The following is a 15220-nucleotide window of genomic DNA, read 5'->3' on the forward strand; positions in this document are numbered from 1 at the left end:
TACAATATTTTTGAAGGCTGGGTGGTATTACATGATAAAAGTACTTTGCAGCTAAAAATGGATAAGTAATTAAGCACCATTATCTTAAATTATGATACTTTCAGAGGTATTCTGTGGAACATGTCCTGAATATAGTAAAATTGCAACGTTAAATACGGTTAATGACACTGTTCCAGAAGTACAGAACGTAATGGTTTAATTAACCCAGAGTTACTGCAGCCTGATTTTAACTAACCCCCCCCCCCCCCCCCCCCCCCCTTCCTTAAAAGCACTCCCAGTTCAAGCATTTCAGTTGTGTGCCTTGGAATCAGACCCAGATTTGGATTCTGACTGAAATCCTCAAATTAGAGCCTGTAGCTCCAATGGCTTATCCAAAATCCAGATCTAAATGCTTTCAACTTTCGGCATATTTTTAGACCAGATTCAACATTTTCATAGGCTGCAGTTTTCAGCGTAATATCTGATTTCCTGCCACTTCCCTCCTTCCCCTCCCCCTCCCTGCAAATGTTTTTGAATGGTAACTGTGAGGTGTTCAGAGGCTGGAAAATTTTTAAACTTAGGTCATTAAGTGTAGACTAAGAACTTTAAATATAGGCAGCCATTGTCAAAAACCTTGGTCATGATCTGTCTTTTGTGGTCTAATGCAGTGTCTCTGCCAAGCTGCTATTCAGTGATCCACAATTTGGAAATTCGAGAAAGACATGTCTCCTCTCTCAAATTCATGTATTGATCTCAAAGGAATTCAGGTACTGTCATGGATTAACACACACATTATTATAGTGAAGGATAACACCTGGAATTCTACTCTTTGACTATATTCTGCATTTTCTTCCAATTTTGGATAAATCAGCATAAAAAAAAAGCAGAGTTCAAAACCTATGGCTTAAAGCCTATAATTCAGCTTTCTGTCATTTATTGCTCTTTACTTAATTAACATTGAAGCCACTTATGAAAGTAAAAGCTAGTCTTTGTCTAAATGTATGTTCCCCAATTTCCATGGAGCTGTCTGATTAATCAGTATAAGACATGGAGGAAGACATATGAAGGTTCAGGCAAGTGAGCAAAACCAAATTTCCAACAGAGGATGTATTTTATTCCGTCCAACAATCCACATGTTTATATATCAAGTCCAGAAATCATCATACCACACCGTCCAAGTAAACTGCAACCCTCAGCAGGACTCCTTGGTCTTCTGAGTTGAGAATCAGCTTCAGCTGTATGGCCAGTCTTTTTCACAATCTTGCTGTGGACAGTTGCGGTGGAGTTCATAACCCAGTTGATACAAGATTTTTTTCTCAATTATGACAGCATTATGTTGGTTTCTATAAACTACTAAGAGCCATTAGAAATCTCTGTGTATAGTGTTTTCAGTCATTTTCTTTTCTCTTCTCTTCAATTCCCCCATACTGTGTTTAAATCACTGTCCTGACACTGAAAATAGCGAGTATAGCGATTTGAAATCAGAATTCAGCTGCATAAACCAGCATCAATAGTATGCAGAAAACCGGACCAAATGAAAATTGTGACATGACACATGCAATTCGGCGTAGGTCAAACTGCAAGAGAGTTGGTTTCCATAGCCATAGAAAGCTAAACTTGCTGCTTAAAGAAGCATGCCCAACTGAAAAAGCATGTGTTACTGGAGGAAGTGGTGGAAGCGTGGGGACAAATGGCTGTGTGTGGGGAAAAGAAGAGTATGTTGAATTTTCTAGCATTGGGGGCTGGGTGGGCAGTGAAAGATAAAAGGTAATTAAAAAAATAGTGGAAGCCCAGAAAAAATATAACCAAAACTATTTCAAGGGTGATAAGGAAAATCCTGTTCTTTTCCATCACTGAAAAAAATTCAAGACCTTCCTCTTGGAGAACTGGCACTCAATATACTGCCACTTTGCACCTAAAATCTCCCAGATAACCAGTCCAAAGTGATTGTGAAAAACCTTAGCTGCAACAAACACATATTGAAATGATGAACTTTAGATTATCAGGTTAAAAAAAGTAATCTGTTCTCTGCTTCCCCTCCCCCTCCTTCTAGCAAACAAAAGGAAGAAACATGAGAGATGTAAACAATTTCTGTTACCAGCTTCATTTTTGTTATTCGTTTTCTGGGGGTGAGGGATTTGTTCAGCTGTTACAGTGATGGTCACAACATAAACTGTTTAGACAGATGAGGTTTTGACTTTTTCCTCCTAGTCTAAAAGCCACTGACATTATAGACAGTTTTTCTTAAAGATGTTGGGTATGGAAATTATATTTACCTCCTACAACGGTAGGAGGTGTAACGTCTCTTATTTTGCAGTTTCTGCGTCCAGTAGAAAAAAAAATTGAGATGGATGCTGTAGGTGGCTCAGCTACAGCATGTTGGCATCCACAGCTTCTTGCTCAGACTTAACATAATTTCTATTTTTTCCTGGTTCTCTGAGTATTAAAATGAGAGAATGAGAAGACTACTTCATTTGAAAGGCTTATTTAATTTCTCTTCTCTTCATTTGCTTTGTTTACTGAATTACATTTCCATAGGAGAATGGTACATAGAACTGTCTCTCCTGACCAAACGGTTCAAATGAGCTATGAGTAAAATCATTTAGATATCATTCACAACCATGTTTTATTAGTAACAACTAAGAAAGTTACTGCAGCTCAATGAGCAGTACATTTCTGCAGGCTTTTATCATTGCATCCACATTATTGTCAGAATCTTTTAATATTGTGTAACTGTATCTTAATAGAGCTTTTAATAGAGATGTAATGTGTCATTAGGAGTTATGTAAATAACTATTTCAAGACTTTTAAACAAATGCTCATAAAGAGGTGTTTTCTCCTTTTAAAGGCAGCACTCAGTTGTATTAATGATTTTTTTAACATCCATCTGTATCTGAAACGCAAGTTGTAGTCATGTCATGAAATTTCTGCTTTTAAACTGAATCCCTCCTTTTGGAAAGCAAATGGAAAAGATTCCACACTCTGCATTCCTTACTGCTTTTCTGACAGGAAGGCAAGGTAAGGACTATATACACTGAGTAGAGAAAGGACTAGATACAGTAAAAAGCAATGATAACAGATGATTTTTTTTCTTCAGCCTTTGGCACCTCAACATCATTCATTTGCTGTCTTTCTGTGTATACTATATATATTGTTTAATCAGATAAATGTAGTTGTCCAAGAAACCAGACCTCAAATTCAAAGGTGAGAGCTCACTGCCTACTGGCATCTGTGGGCAAAAACACAACTGTGCCAGGAGAAACTACTTTGCTTTGGAAAAAATTTCCTTGCACTTAAGTGGCGTAAAATTTTCCATGCTATCTTGGAACATTAAGTTGCATTGTGTGTCCATGGGTATTTTTTCCCCATAGGCATAGCAGATGCATTCCCACATAAACCCATTTATAAGTTTACAACTGATAGAAACCACCAGTAAAAACTTCTCAGAGGAGATCTGCTTTCAGGCACCATAGAAAAATTGTTGTATTTCTATGTACATGTTGATTTTTGAGAATTATGAACATTGATGGGCAGGGAAAGCTGTCGTATTTCTCAGCTGACTATGAAAACTTTTTTTCTTCTATTTCTGGGAAAATCCTTTGCTTGTTGCTGTTAAGATTAATATATGCCTGAGTATATTATCACCTTTGTAGAACTTAAGAAATATTTAATGTCAACTTTCCTTTCACTCTTGAACATGTTATACAACGTGGATCACAAAATGTCAGAGAAGAGTTGTCTCAGTGAACTTGACTTTAAAATTTTCTGGCATTATAGTTATTTCTGCTTATTTTTCTTAAGAATGCATTTTTCTCTACTTGAAGTGCCAAAAATTTTCTTCAGGGAGTGAGTTATTGCATAGAAAATACAAATTCTTAAAGTTAAGCCTCATATTGGTAGAATTATTTTAAAGAATAAGAGAGTAACAATTACTTCCTAAAAACATGTTTCCATTACATAGGAACTACTAAGAAAACTTGCTCTCCTTGTCAACTAAACATTAGGATTTCAGTACAGTTGGCGAGTAATCTGAACTGGAATCACAGACAATAAAATTCTCAGCTGATTTGCTAGTTCAGCAGGTGTGGTGGCTTTAAGACAGTTGTAATGGTGAATTTTCTCTATGTAGAATATTGGCTCACAAACTTCATGCTAATTTTGAACGTATGAAGACCTTGAGAAGGGTGGAAGTCTAAAAAAGTTGTTGATTCACTTACAAGAATAGCTGTTAATGGACCAGTCACTCACTGATTAAACCAAGATTGATTAAATCATCCTTGTAGTGGGAATATAATTTAAGATGCTAAATTTATAATGATACAAAAATCCTGTATCAGAAGGTAGAAGAAGACACCTAAGAAAACTTGACTTTTTTTTCTCTTTTTTCCCCCACTTTTAATTGTTTCCCAGAATCGTTTTGTTGAAAACAGTAACTCACAATGATTTCAAAGGGGCCAGGACTTCACCCATCTTCCTGCTTCACTCCTTGTTTATTCGATTTGTTAGAAAAATTGTTTCCAGAGTGAACATAGTAATTCATAAACAGGAAAAACTAGTCTGAAACTCTATTAATAACCAACTTATTTTTATTAGAGCAAATACAGTTGTGAAAACTGTACATTGTACATTTTGGGTCAAGAATTATAAATAGAGAAACTCAAAGATAAAGAGTTCATTCTTTGACAGCAAGAAACTTTAAATAGACAAAATGACATTATTAAGTACATTGGCAGGCTTCATTGTGCTGTCCAAAATGTAGTGTACAGTATAACAACCAATTATAAATAGCCTTTCATGTAAAATACAGCTGTGCACATTTTAGAAAAATACCAACAATTTGTTTGAGCTTTGTTTTAAAAAAGCTTATAAATCATACATATTTATAAATGGTACTAACATGCTTACTTAAATTTATAAACATTTTCATAAGCTTTGTTACCCATTATTTCCAGAGCATAAAGTATTTTAAATAAACATTTAATAGGAATTAAATATGTCAGTTACAAAAATTACCTCTCCATGTAAGGAGACAGGGTCTGATTTCACTGTTGGATGGAACATTTTGTCCATTATGTCAAGGCTTACACAGTAACTTGTAAAATTTTGTTCTTATTTAAAAATTACTTTCCTAAATTTAAAACACAATTTAAACTTTTTTAAAAAATAAATATACAAGTTCTATTTTCATTTGCTCTCTTTCTGCTTTCTTCTTTATCCACACTGGTCAAAACACAGGATTCTCAACATACTTCTGTAAAAAACACCACGGTGTTACTGCCCTGCTCAGAGCTGCTTCGCTGCACAATATTCAGTCCATACCTATGTTACTTTAATATGCTGCATCAAAAGATAGCTAAAGTACTTTGTAAGAATGTTGCCCATTAAACCATGCAAACACTTAGAAAGTTTACAAACAGGTTCAAAAACTATATTGTATGAAAGGTTTTCTAATAGACATAAAATAAACCGTAATACAAGCCCTTTGCTTTTTGTAGCTTTCAATTAAAATATTTACTTGCCAAATGATCACACCACATATTTTCAGTAAATAAGCATGCTTTTGATTAATATAGGGTACAATAATTACAGTATAATGGCACATAAAAAGAAACATGACCACATCATTTAAACAAAGGGCTGTGAAACTACTTAAGACAAACTTTCCAAATGAAAAATTTTGACGCTTTTTAAATGCTGAGGTAAAATTATAAATGGACTTTAAAGACACTGAAGGCATCAAATCGATAAACAATCACTTAACATTTCTCAACGCTCTACCTGAATGTATTCAACACAAATCTAGTATTTAAAATTATAATTTATTATGAGCATTAGCTAGCTTAACTGTCATTGGCATTAATGTGCACTCAGACAAGACTTTATTTTCACTGCTGGCAAAATACCTCAGTGTTGAAATATTGTAATTCAAATCACCAATTACCACAGCACCAGAATTAAAAAAAAAAAAAAAAAAAGAAAAAAAGAAAAGAAAAAAAGTCAACATGCAAACCCTATATCTCATCTTTCTTGGCTTATTCTGATATTCCACCTCCTGTTTAGAATGTGCTGATATCAACTTAAGATTCTTATTCTTTTATTATGAAAAATTTTGATTGCTACCAGCATAAGCATTTGAGCATTTTTAGGAAGATATCAACATCTTTAAATTTTGCAGTCATGGTACATTACTTACTAAACCTTAAATCAAAACGGCTCTTCAAGTTTAGGAAAATGAATTTAAGAATTTTATCTTTGGATTAGAAAAAGACATTTCATTTTCTGCTTCTGCTGCTAGGCAGAACTGGTAGCTTTCTCCAGGTTGGACTAGACACTATGTTATGGCTATACATCAAATTTCATAAACAACGAATGAACAGAATCATGCACAGGCAAATGAAATTCAATCTCCCAGAACACTGCAGGAGATGTTAAAAGCAGCAGGTAATGGAATAAGACTGGTGACTGATGCTGCTAACTATTTCTTCTAATGAGATAGGAGTGAACGCTGGAATCACTTCCACAGCAACAGAATCCTCTGACCACATTCCTCTGGCAGTCGTTTTCCCATCTCCCCACTAAAACATCAGACGGTAAAATAGTAAGGCAGCTGTTAGCTTCCATCAACAAAAAGTGCAGCTCCGTACATTTCCAGTTTAGTCACACTCTGCTGGAACAGATGGAGAAGCCAACGCACTTCACTGGCGGGGCTGCTTCAGCAGATTATTTTGTTTGTTTTCCAACATGGCTGCTTGCTTCAGCTTTCAGAGGACCCCAAAGCCACGAGCCATCAGCAGAGAAACTGATCTGGGCCCCTGGCTGAATTTTCCAAGTTTCATCTCTCTTGCGTCCCATCCTAATTCCAAGCCTCCTTCCCTGTGTCTGAGTATGACAGGTGCCATTTAAAAGGCTGATGACACAACTGCAGAGAACTGTGGGCTAACACCACTAGTTGTCATGACTTCACTGAAGGGTCAAAACAGTTACATTATTAAATAACTATGTTGAATCACATTCAGGCATAGCTAAAATTAAAGTAGGGAACATTAAAAGTATGCAAAGAAATTAAATCTTTATCATTTGAGGTGGGGTGGATATGGTGATTTTATATGAAAACAAGACCTTTCTTACCTTTCCTAATTCCAATCAAGTTAGAAAATGGACAAAAAGAATGGCTAAACCAATATTCAACAGCATTACCAGTGCGATCATGACTGAGTTAGGGCCCTGAAAATAAAATAAAGATATCAGAATTAATGCAACCTTCCACACTGCACAGCAATGAGCATGACCAGACTTTGCAATTTTTACTGGTCTTGACCTTGCTCTGAAAGATTACCTAAATATTAAAAATACAGACTCTGCTCCTTAAACGTAGCCATTATCTTTGGTATTCAGGTGAGCTGAATAACATCTCAATGATATTGTGAAAGGCGAGAGTATATTATTACACTGTTCTTAATTACACTGAGATTAAACCATCTGACAAATACGACTGCATAAACAGATGAAAACAAACCCATGAACACAAAAACAATATCAGCTTAAAATAAAGTAAAACAAAGAACTTGAACTACTTTAGGAAAGCTGGAGCACTGCTCTTCATCCTTACAGTAGGTTCCTTCTCTAATTCCAACCCATTTCAAAACAGACATGACAATGTGTTTTATGAAAAGAATACCCTTTTTTTTCATAACCAAAGGGAGAAAAAAAAGTTACTTACCATCGCACTAACATACCTAGCAATGTTTCCATTACAGATTAAAAAACGATTTCACACCCGTAAAATTAAACTTGTTTTGATTTACTCTGACACTTATCTTACAGACCTATGTACTGAAGAAATATAAAGTCAAAATACTCTTTCCCTTCCTAGCTAGAGCTAAACTTAGTTAGAAAACTTAATCATTGCATAACTTTAGTCTTTCTGTGAAGCCAGAGAAGGAAGTTTTTAATTCTTTTCAGCAATTTTGGATAAGTTTTTAAAACACGGATGCTTTCTAATGAGCAACTTGAAATAATGTCCTGAACAGATGGAAATTCTCTTCTGTTCTCCTCTTAACGTATTTGGTTTACTACAACATATTTTCACAAATATTTGTATATGCTTATATTTTAAGGTTGCACATTTACTTTAAGTAGAAACAGAAGAACTCTTCACTCAGACAATACTTTCTTAAATCACAAAAAAGCGCACCAAAACATCTCTGCAGAAAGCTATCTTCTGAGATACGTAAGGATCACTGGCTTGCATAAGAAGGTAAATATTTCATTAGAAATGACATAATTTTTTTCACTTTCCACATAAGGCATGCCTTGCAGAAGTTCATCATGCTTCATGACAATGCTAAGATTAGCTATATAATTTCTGGAATGCTAAGGTGTAAGAACTTGCTATTATTAATTTGCTGCAGCAGTGTAACTGGGAAGCTGTTGAATAGTACTTGTGTCGTTACTATATCACATGCTCTCACCCTGAAACAGTCTCATTAAACACTTTCTACCAGAACACACCTTTACACAGTAGTTAAGATGGCCGGCCAGATGTGTACTGCTAAGTTCTTGAAAAAGTCACAAAATATATTATGGCAAATACTCCTTGAATCTCTGGGGAGTCTAAACCCAACCAGCATCTCTATCCATAAAGTTCCCTTTGCACCTATTCAGAAGTATCTGTTCACATGCTGAGGAACTAGGTATTCAAGTTCAAACAATGATTGGGACTATCAGGATGCTAGTTAAATGTTGCCATAGGGGTAATGGTATTGGCAGCAACATTCACATTTTACTTAACAGCAGAATGTCTAAAATATTCACTAGGAAATTGAAGACTAGGTTTAAGGTCACCTTAGTCAAAGGGATTTTGAATAACAAGTTCCCACTTACCAGTGGTATGTTTTAACCACTGGGTCACAGAACAGAAGTGGAACCATGTTCCTTCCTTCTTACTGGAAGTGAACCACTATGTGCCAAAGAATATGAGACACCTGGTGACAGAGAACAGGCATAAAAGGAAAGCATGACTCCAGATATGGTTACATTTCTGACCACAGCACTGTAAGCAGCCTTGCTGTTGTAGTAGTGTGTAACTCAAGGTTAATTTCTTTCTTTCTGCATGGTCACAATTGTGCTGGGTACTTCCGTGCTTTTCTACTGTGAAGGAAATCCAAGTTCCCATCAGGATTCTCACAAAATGCACTTGGCAACTGTGAAATTTATGCATGAAAGCCATATTGGAAGACTTTGAGCAATAGAATTTGTTTTACTTGAAACAACAGCTACTTTGAGAATCTCTGTTTTGCTGTCTTGGAATGTCAGTGTCAACACCCTTAGAGTGAACCTTCAATTTAACAACTTCTTTTTGCAAAAAAAAATCCCTGACTCTCATGACAAACAAGAATAGTACGTACATGCTAATATTACATACCTCCCTACAGAAAGTATGATTACACTATTAATTTCCACTAAGATTTGGGTTCAGCATCTTTCTTTCCAGTGCTGAGCCACTAGAACAGAGTGCTTAGAGAAGTTGTGGATGCCCCACCACTGGAAGTGTTCAAAGTCAGGTTGGATGGGGCTTTGAGCAACCTAATCTAGTGAAAGATGTCCCTGCCCATGGCAGGGGGATGGACTAGGTCATCTTTAAATGTCCCTTCCAGCCCAAACCATTCCATGATTCTATGATTCTAATAGGGACTCCCTGTTTGATCAAAATCAGGTCAATAGCTCCTTTATAGTTTGGGATCGCACCTAAAGATTTTATAGTTATACTGCACCAGGAATTGCAAGGAACTAAAGGAGATCATTGCCTAATACTGTTAAAATTCACTGGGATTTGGCCGTCTAATGCTTTGCATATTTGAAAATTACATCCATGGAAATCAAGTTGATTTATTAATACTGAAGAAAAATTTGGACCTATGGGGACTTCAGAGGAGCCAGGAACTCATCCATTACCTGAAATATGTCCTGAAACAGCATCCTGATAGCTGCAAGACAGCTTTTGGCTGAATGGCAAGTTAGGACTGCAGCTCAAACAGCAACTCAGTATCATTAGTGCACAGTATTACAGAAATAAGCTTGGTGGAGGGGGAGGGGACTTCTCTATTGATGCATCTGTCAGTCAAGTTAGGTATAACAATCTCACCACAATAACATTAGATAAATTAGGCTAAAAAACCTAGGGGTTATAGTCTGAATCAAGAAATCTCATCTACAAAGACAGGAGAAAGTGACACCTTAAGAACTGGGTTGTTGATTTTATATGAAGATCAAAGAAAAAAGTGTTAACTGTTTATGATAATGATCTATGCCTTATACAAAGAAGTAAATCTCATCTCCTTTGGCTTGCTATGTGCATTTTGTTTCCTCTTCTGATTAACTACAACTTTCAGTTCAAAGCAGAATTTCCTGATGTACTAAAAAAAGATCAAACAATATTTGTAGACCACATGGTTATTATGCAGTAAACTACTACCTGTTTTGTAGACACCTATGAAATGAGCATTTAATGCTTTAAGACAAATGCCATAAATACGACTTTAGTGTCCTGCAAGGGCTTAAAATAGCAAAAGCCAAAATTAGTCTGAACAGTCCAAGAGTGACCAGAACAGGTGCACTAAAGAAGCTGTAGTAGAAAAACTCCAGTCCTGCTTAAAAACTGCCCTTTCAGCTTCTAGTAAGTCAGACACTTATGTAGCTAAAAATATAACCTATGATTAGTTTTCATTTGTGGAGGGAAGAAAGTTATTTTCCTAAAATGTAGTGCCAGGAAGTATCAAGACTAGTCTTGTAATCCCATTGCATCAGGAATGCCTATTAAATTTAGCATAAAGTTGTTGCTCAGAGGTTTTTTTAGGGTCAGGCAAATACTGATCTATTTTTCTAACATCATGGTAGTTATATCCCTTACTAAATGGATGTTGAATGAGCAGAGAGGTGAGAGTAGAAGCACACTGGGTAACATTCAGCAAAACGTAATGATTTTAGATACAGGTAAAAACCAGGATAAACACTCTGTATGACTTAAAAATCTTTACCTACAAAATGAAAAAAAATGACAATATAGTAGAACACTTGTGTCTGGGCTTGTACCTGACCTAGCAACACATGGACGCATATCAGGCAAATAAAATGTGTATTCATGAATATACACTACAATTGTATTTTTTGCAATTCAGTTCTCCTTTTTACCCAAATCCAAGAAAATCTCAAATTAGCCCATATTCAAGGTGGGACAGCAGCATGCACGCTGAGACCGGGGCTAGAGGCTGCTAACAAGCAATTAGAAACAACAGTTAGTACTGGTTTGTGGTCAAGTGTCTCTGTGCACACTTCACGCTGTGGTAAATATAAGGTAATTTGAAGGTGCCTAATTGTCAGTGAAAAAAGGATGATTTACATCTCATTTATTAGGGTAAATGCCTGTAAACAGACAGCTATTTTGGAGCAGCTGACCAATGGTGAGTTTGTCATCGTGCTTTATGCATGTTTTCACCTTGATAAAACTATGACTCTTTCTTACGAGTTCTGAAATGATTTTAAACTGGTTTTTGAACATTAGAAAAGAAGTACAAAGAGAAACACATTTATATGTGTGGCGTAAGATGTATGTGCTGATATTTTTCAAGTATAATGCCAGAAATGGGGATATCTAGAGATATCTAGAGAACAATACTGTTCCTATAACTACTATATTGCACAGATGACACTCTTAAGGATGTAACAGATTCACAGAAAATATGAAACATGAATTTAATTACTAAAACAGCTGCTGCAGACTTTTCTGTAAATAAAGTTGTTTAAAGTTATTAATCCAAATTAAAGTTTATGTTTCGTTCAGATGTGAGAAATGGCTTTGATTTAGATACATAGAAGGAAGAACTGAAAATCTTACATTCTGTATCTATGTTCTTAATGCATTATCACTGGAAACTTGGAAAAAGCACAGCACAATTTTATACAGCACTTTTGGATAATCTAATGAAAGTGCTCAATAAATGTTATAGATTAATTTTTGCATTCCAAAAACATGTTTTCTCATTCTCTTTTCATGAGAGTGAGAGTTCTTTTCTCTTTATATTACTTTAAAAATATATTTTTAACCTTCTATGAAGGATTGAAGGCATATTTACTTTCAAACCACAACAAAATCATTTGTCAGGATGACTATAAAGCAATTGCAATTACTGACTAAAACAAAATAATTCCCCCGTGCAGCCCTAGAATTCTGAAGTCTCTCAACATTTAGAAGTGTTTGGGATAAAGAGAAGTACAGTAATAAGGCTTCTCTTCAGTAACTGCGCACTCTTAGGTTACGCAGCCACTGCGTAACTGCAGCACACTACTGAGCTCAGTCCAGGAGCACTGGCAGAATAGGCTACTATTTTCTGAAGTTGAAAGGTGATACTAAAAACTAAAAAGAAAAGTCTCCAGGCAGTGTTAACAGTCATTCCGTACTAAGTCTTTCCCTCAGCCTGATAGGCCAGTAGGATACTCCTTTCTGCTTTAATTGTTTTAGGATTTTTACTCATTTCAGCATTTTAAAGAAATAAGCGTGTATGAAATTTATTCTATAAGGGCAAATTTATAGACACATATGGAAGACATCTTTGAAAAAAACACATACATCTACATATATCTTAAAATACTGTTATATTAAAAATGAGTTCCTAAATTCTACCTTCCTCCCTTATTGAAATGCTGATAATAAGAATAACGCAATTAGGGTGCCCCAAATGAAGCAGAGGGACAGTTCCCAGATGACCTATAGTATCAGTAAACAAACAGCAGCTACCGTACAATATCTCATCATTTTCCCACCTTTCCTGATAACAAGCTAAAGGTTCACAGTCCTTATCCTGATTATTCTAGAAGGTCAGTAAACTACTGTTTTGGTGCTCTACTTAGTTTCTTAAAGTGAAGACTCCCTCAGCTCCAAACCATTATTTGGCTTGGATGGAATGTAGGAAAAATAAGGACTATTTCTAGCCACTTATTTTAACCAGAGCCAAACAAAAAATTCCAATTCAGGCTAAAATTCTGTGCATGCTCACTCAACATTCACAAGCCTGACAGCTTTGTGTTACCCTAGATAGGAGTCATATCTGTGAGATTTGAAAGGTTAAAGGGCTGATATCAGCTGTATTACAGATTTGCAGATTACAAAACCACTGTGAACATCTACTTTGATCCGCACAAAACAGAATATAAGCTTCCTGCTGAACTAGAGGGTATCATCTTGACAAAATGCTCATTATTGAACTATTCAGTGACAGTTCCAAAAACTCAGCATCTGAAAACTGATGTTACATTTAATTAATAACATTAAAAGCAAGTTAAAAGATGACTTTTATCTAAATCTGTCCAGCTGTTGGATCTTCTTACATGTTCACCTGTTAGCTTGGGAAACTATTTTATAAAGTGTACTTACAGAAAGTGATTTAATGTGTCAGATTTTTTTACATTCAATCTTTCATTATAAGATATGTTTTAATCATTCTTACAGCTCTTCATGGGACTTCCCCTTAAGGTCTTTTTCATTTTAAATCCCTGATTTATGGACACTGTATTTTATTCCAGAAGTGGTTGCACCAGTGCCAAAACCAGATAAAACAGACTCCCATGTACTCTTGCTTAATCTTTCCTGTTGATAAATCTAAGGATTATATTAACATCTCTGAACAACAGCAACAGACTGGGAGCTCATGCTCAGTTGCCTCTCTTGCTCCTGATCCACCAACCTTTTCCAGTCCCGATCCTGCATGGCCAGTCTCTATTAACTGTCTTTCAATATAGAATCTTACATTGTGCTGCGCTGCACATGGATAATTATACTTGCATCTTTCTTAGCAGGTGATTTGGATCAGCTTGTATTGATGATCTATTGTCTTCATTATTTATCAGTTTCCTGGTGTCTGTGTCTTCTGTAAACTTCATGGGTAATACTTTTATGTCCTCTTCCATGTCATTAATAAGAATGTTAATAAAATAGAGCAGCAGAATTAATCTAAGAATGATCTCAACAAAATAATACCAAATTACTGCTGTTTTTCTAATTTTTTTTGAGAACCATCAGTCATTTTTTAAAAAAATTATTTTAATGTGACATTTAGCCTTTGCATTACTCTGGCTTTCTTGTCAGAATAAATAACTGTGTAAAAGGAAATCAAGTGACCTTCTTGATTGAGGATATGATTCCTTTGTTACACCTGAAGATGTCAACCTTGTTTGACAAGACCTTTTACAATGCATGTTGGTTGGAAATTCTTACCTCTTTATTTTTAAATACTTTATTAATGAAGTCTGGTGTCAATTATTCAACTGTTTGCATTAGATCAGTGCTAGGCTGTCTGGATCTCATTATATGGGTCATTCTGTTTATCCCATCAATAATGACACACTGTTTTTTTTCTACTGGAGTACCAAAAATGATTCAAAGAAACAACGCTTATAAAAAAGAAACATTATGACAATTATCTAGACCTCTTCATTTGCTAAAGGTTAACTTTAGGTTCTACAACTAACATTCTCCTGAGTTTCTCTTGGACCAGAAATAACTTTATCATCATCATAGATTCCGAATTCGATAACATGGCTTCTTCTCCCAACATGGCATAGAAATGCTATTAGTCATCTCTCCTTTTCTGTGTAACTATTGATAGTTCTATTATTTCTAAATAATAATGAGATTTCGATTCACACTGATCTGAATGTATAGTTTTAAAACTCCTCCATTTTCTGATGGAAAAAAAAGTAAAATTTTTCACATCACTGCAAAACGCAAGCATTGTTAGAAGTATACATTTTAAAACAGTTCATATTTTGATGCAAATTGCCTGTTTTTAGAGCCTACAATTAACACAGAGAAGACAATGAAAAGGGAGATTTTCTGGACTGGGTCAGACCACAGGCCAGCATCCTGTCTCGAAGAGTAGTCAGAAGCAGACCTTTGGGGACGAGCATGAGTGTAACTTGCAGTACTGCCCAATTATCCACTGAAGTACAACGAACATTGTTTTGGCAGGGGGAATATATGTATCTGCAAATATGCTTCTACACGCACACAAAACGCACATATATACATACATACACACACTAATACACACACTATCACACTTTTGTGTTTATGGATGCAATAGGGATTCATGTCTCAAAAGTCTGTCAGTATCTGGCTATCAACTATCCCTTCCCAGTTTTCAAAAAGGATAATATAAAGGACTGGAGTATTTGTTCCTTACTCCAG

At 35.6% G+C, this 15220-nt stretch overlaps 1 protein-coding gene across 4 annotated transcripts in view; it reads right to left on the minus strand.

Moving 5' to 3' along the window:
• Window positions 1-4547: 4547 nt before the first annotated feature.
• Window positions 4548-15220, minus strand: part of JPH1 (junctophilin 1) — an 86615-nt gene continuing 75942 nt past the window's right edge. The window contains exons 5-6 of one of the 4 annotated variants that reach the window (XM_049825238.1): window positions 7108-7203; window positions 4548-5230 (exon numbers count right to left, since the gene is read on the minus strand). In XM_049825238.1, the coding sequence (XP_049681195.1) occupies window positions 7123-7203 (81 nt within the window). In that variant the 3' untranslated portion in view covers window positions 4548-5230; window positions 7108-7122. Of the gene's footprint in view, window positions 7002-7107; window positions 7204-15220 lie in introns of all 4 variants that reach the window. The other 3 variants (XM_049825257.1, XM_049825230.1, XM_049825248.1) reach the window with 3 other exon arrangements.

Source organism: Accipiter gentilis, chromosome 2 (assembly GCF_929443795.1).
Source record: "Accipiter gentilis chromosome 2, bAccGen1.1, whole genome shotgun sequence".
Taxonomy (NCBI): Eukaryota; Metazoa; Chordata; class Aves; order Accipitriformes; family Accipitridae; genus Astur; species Astur gentilis.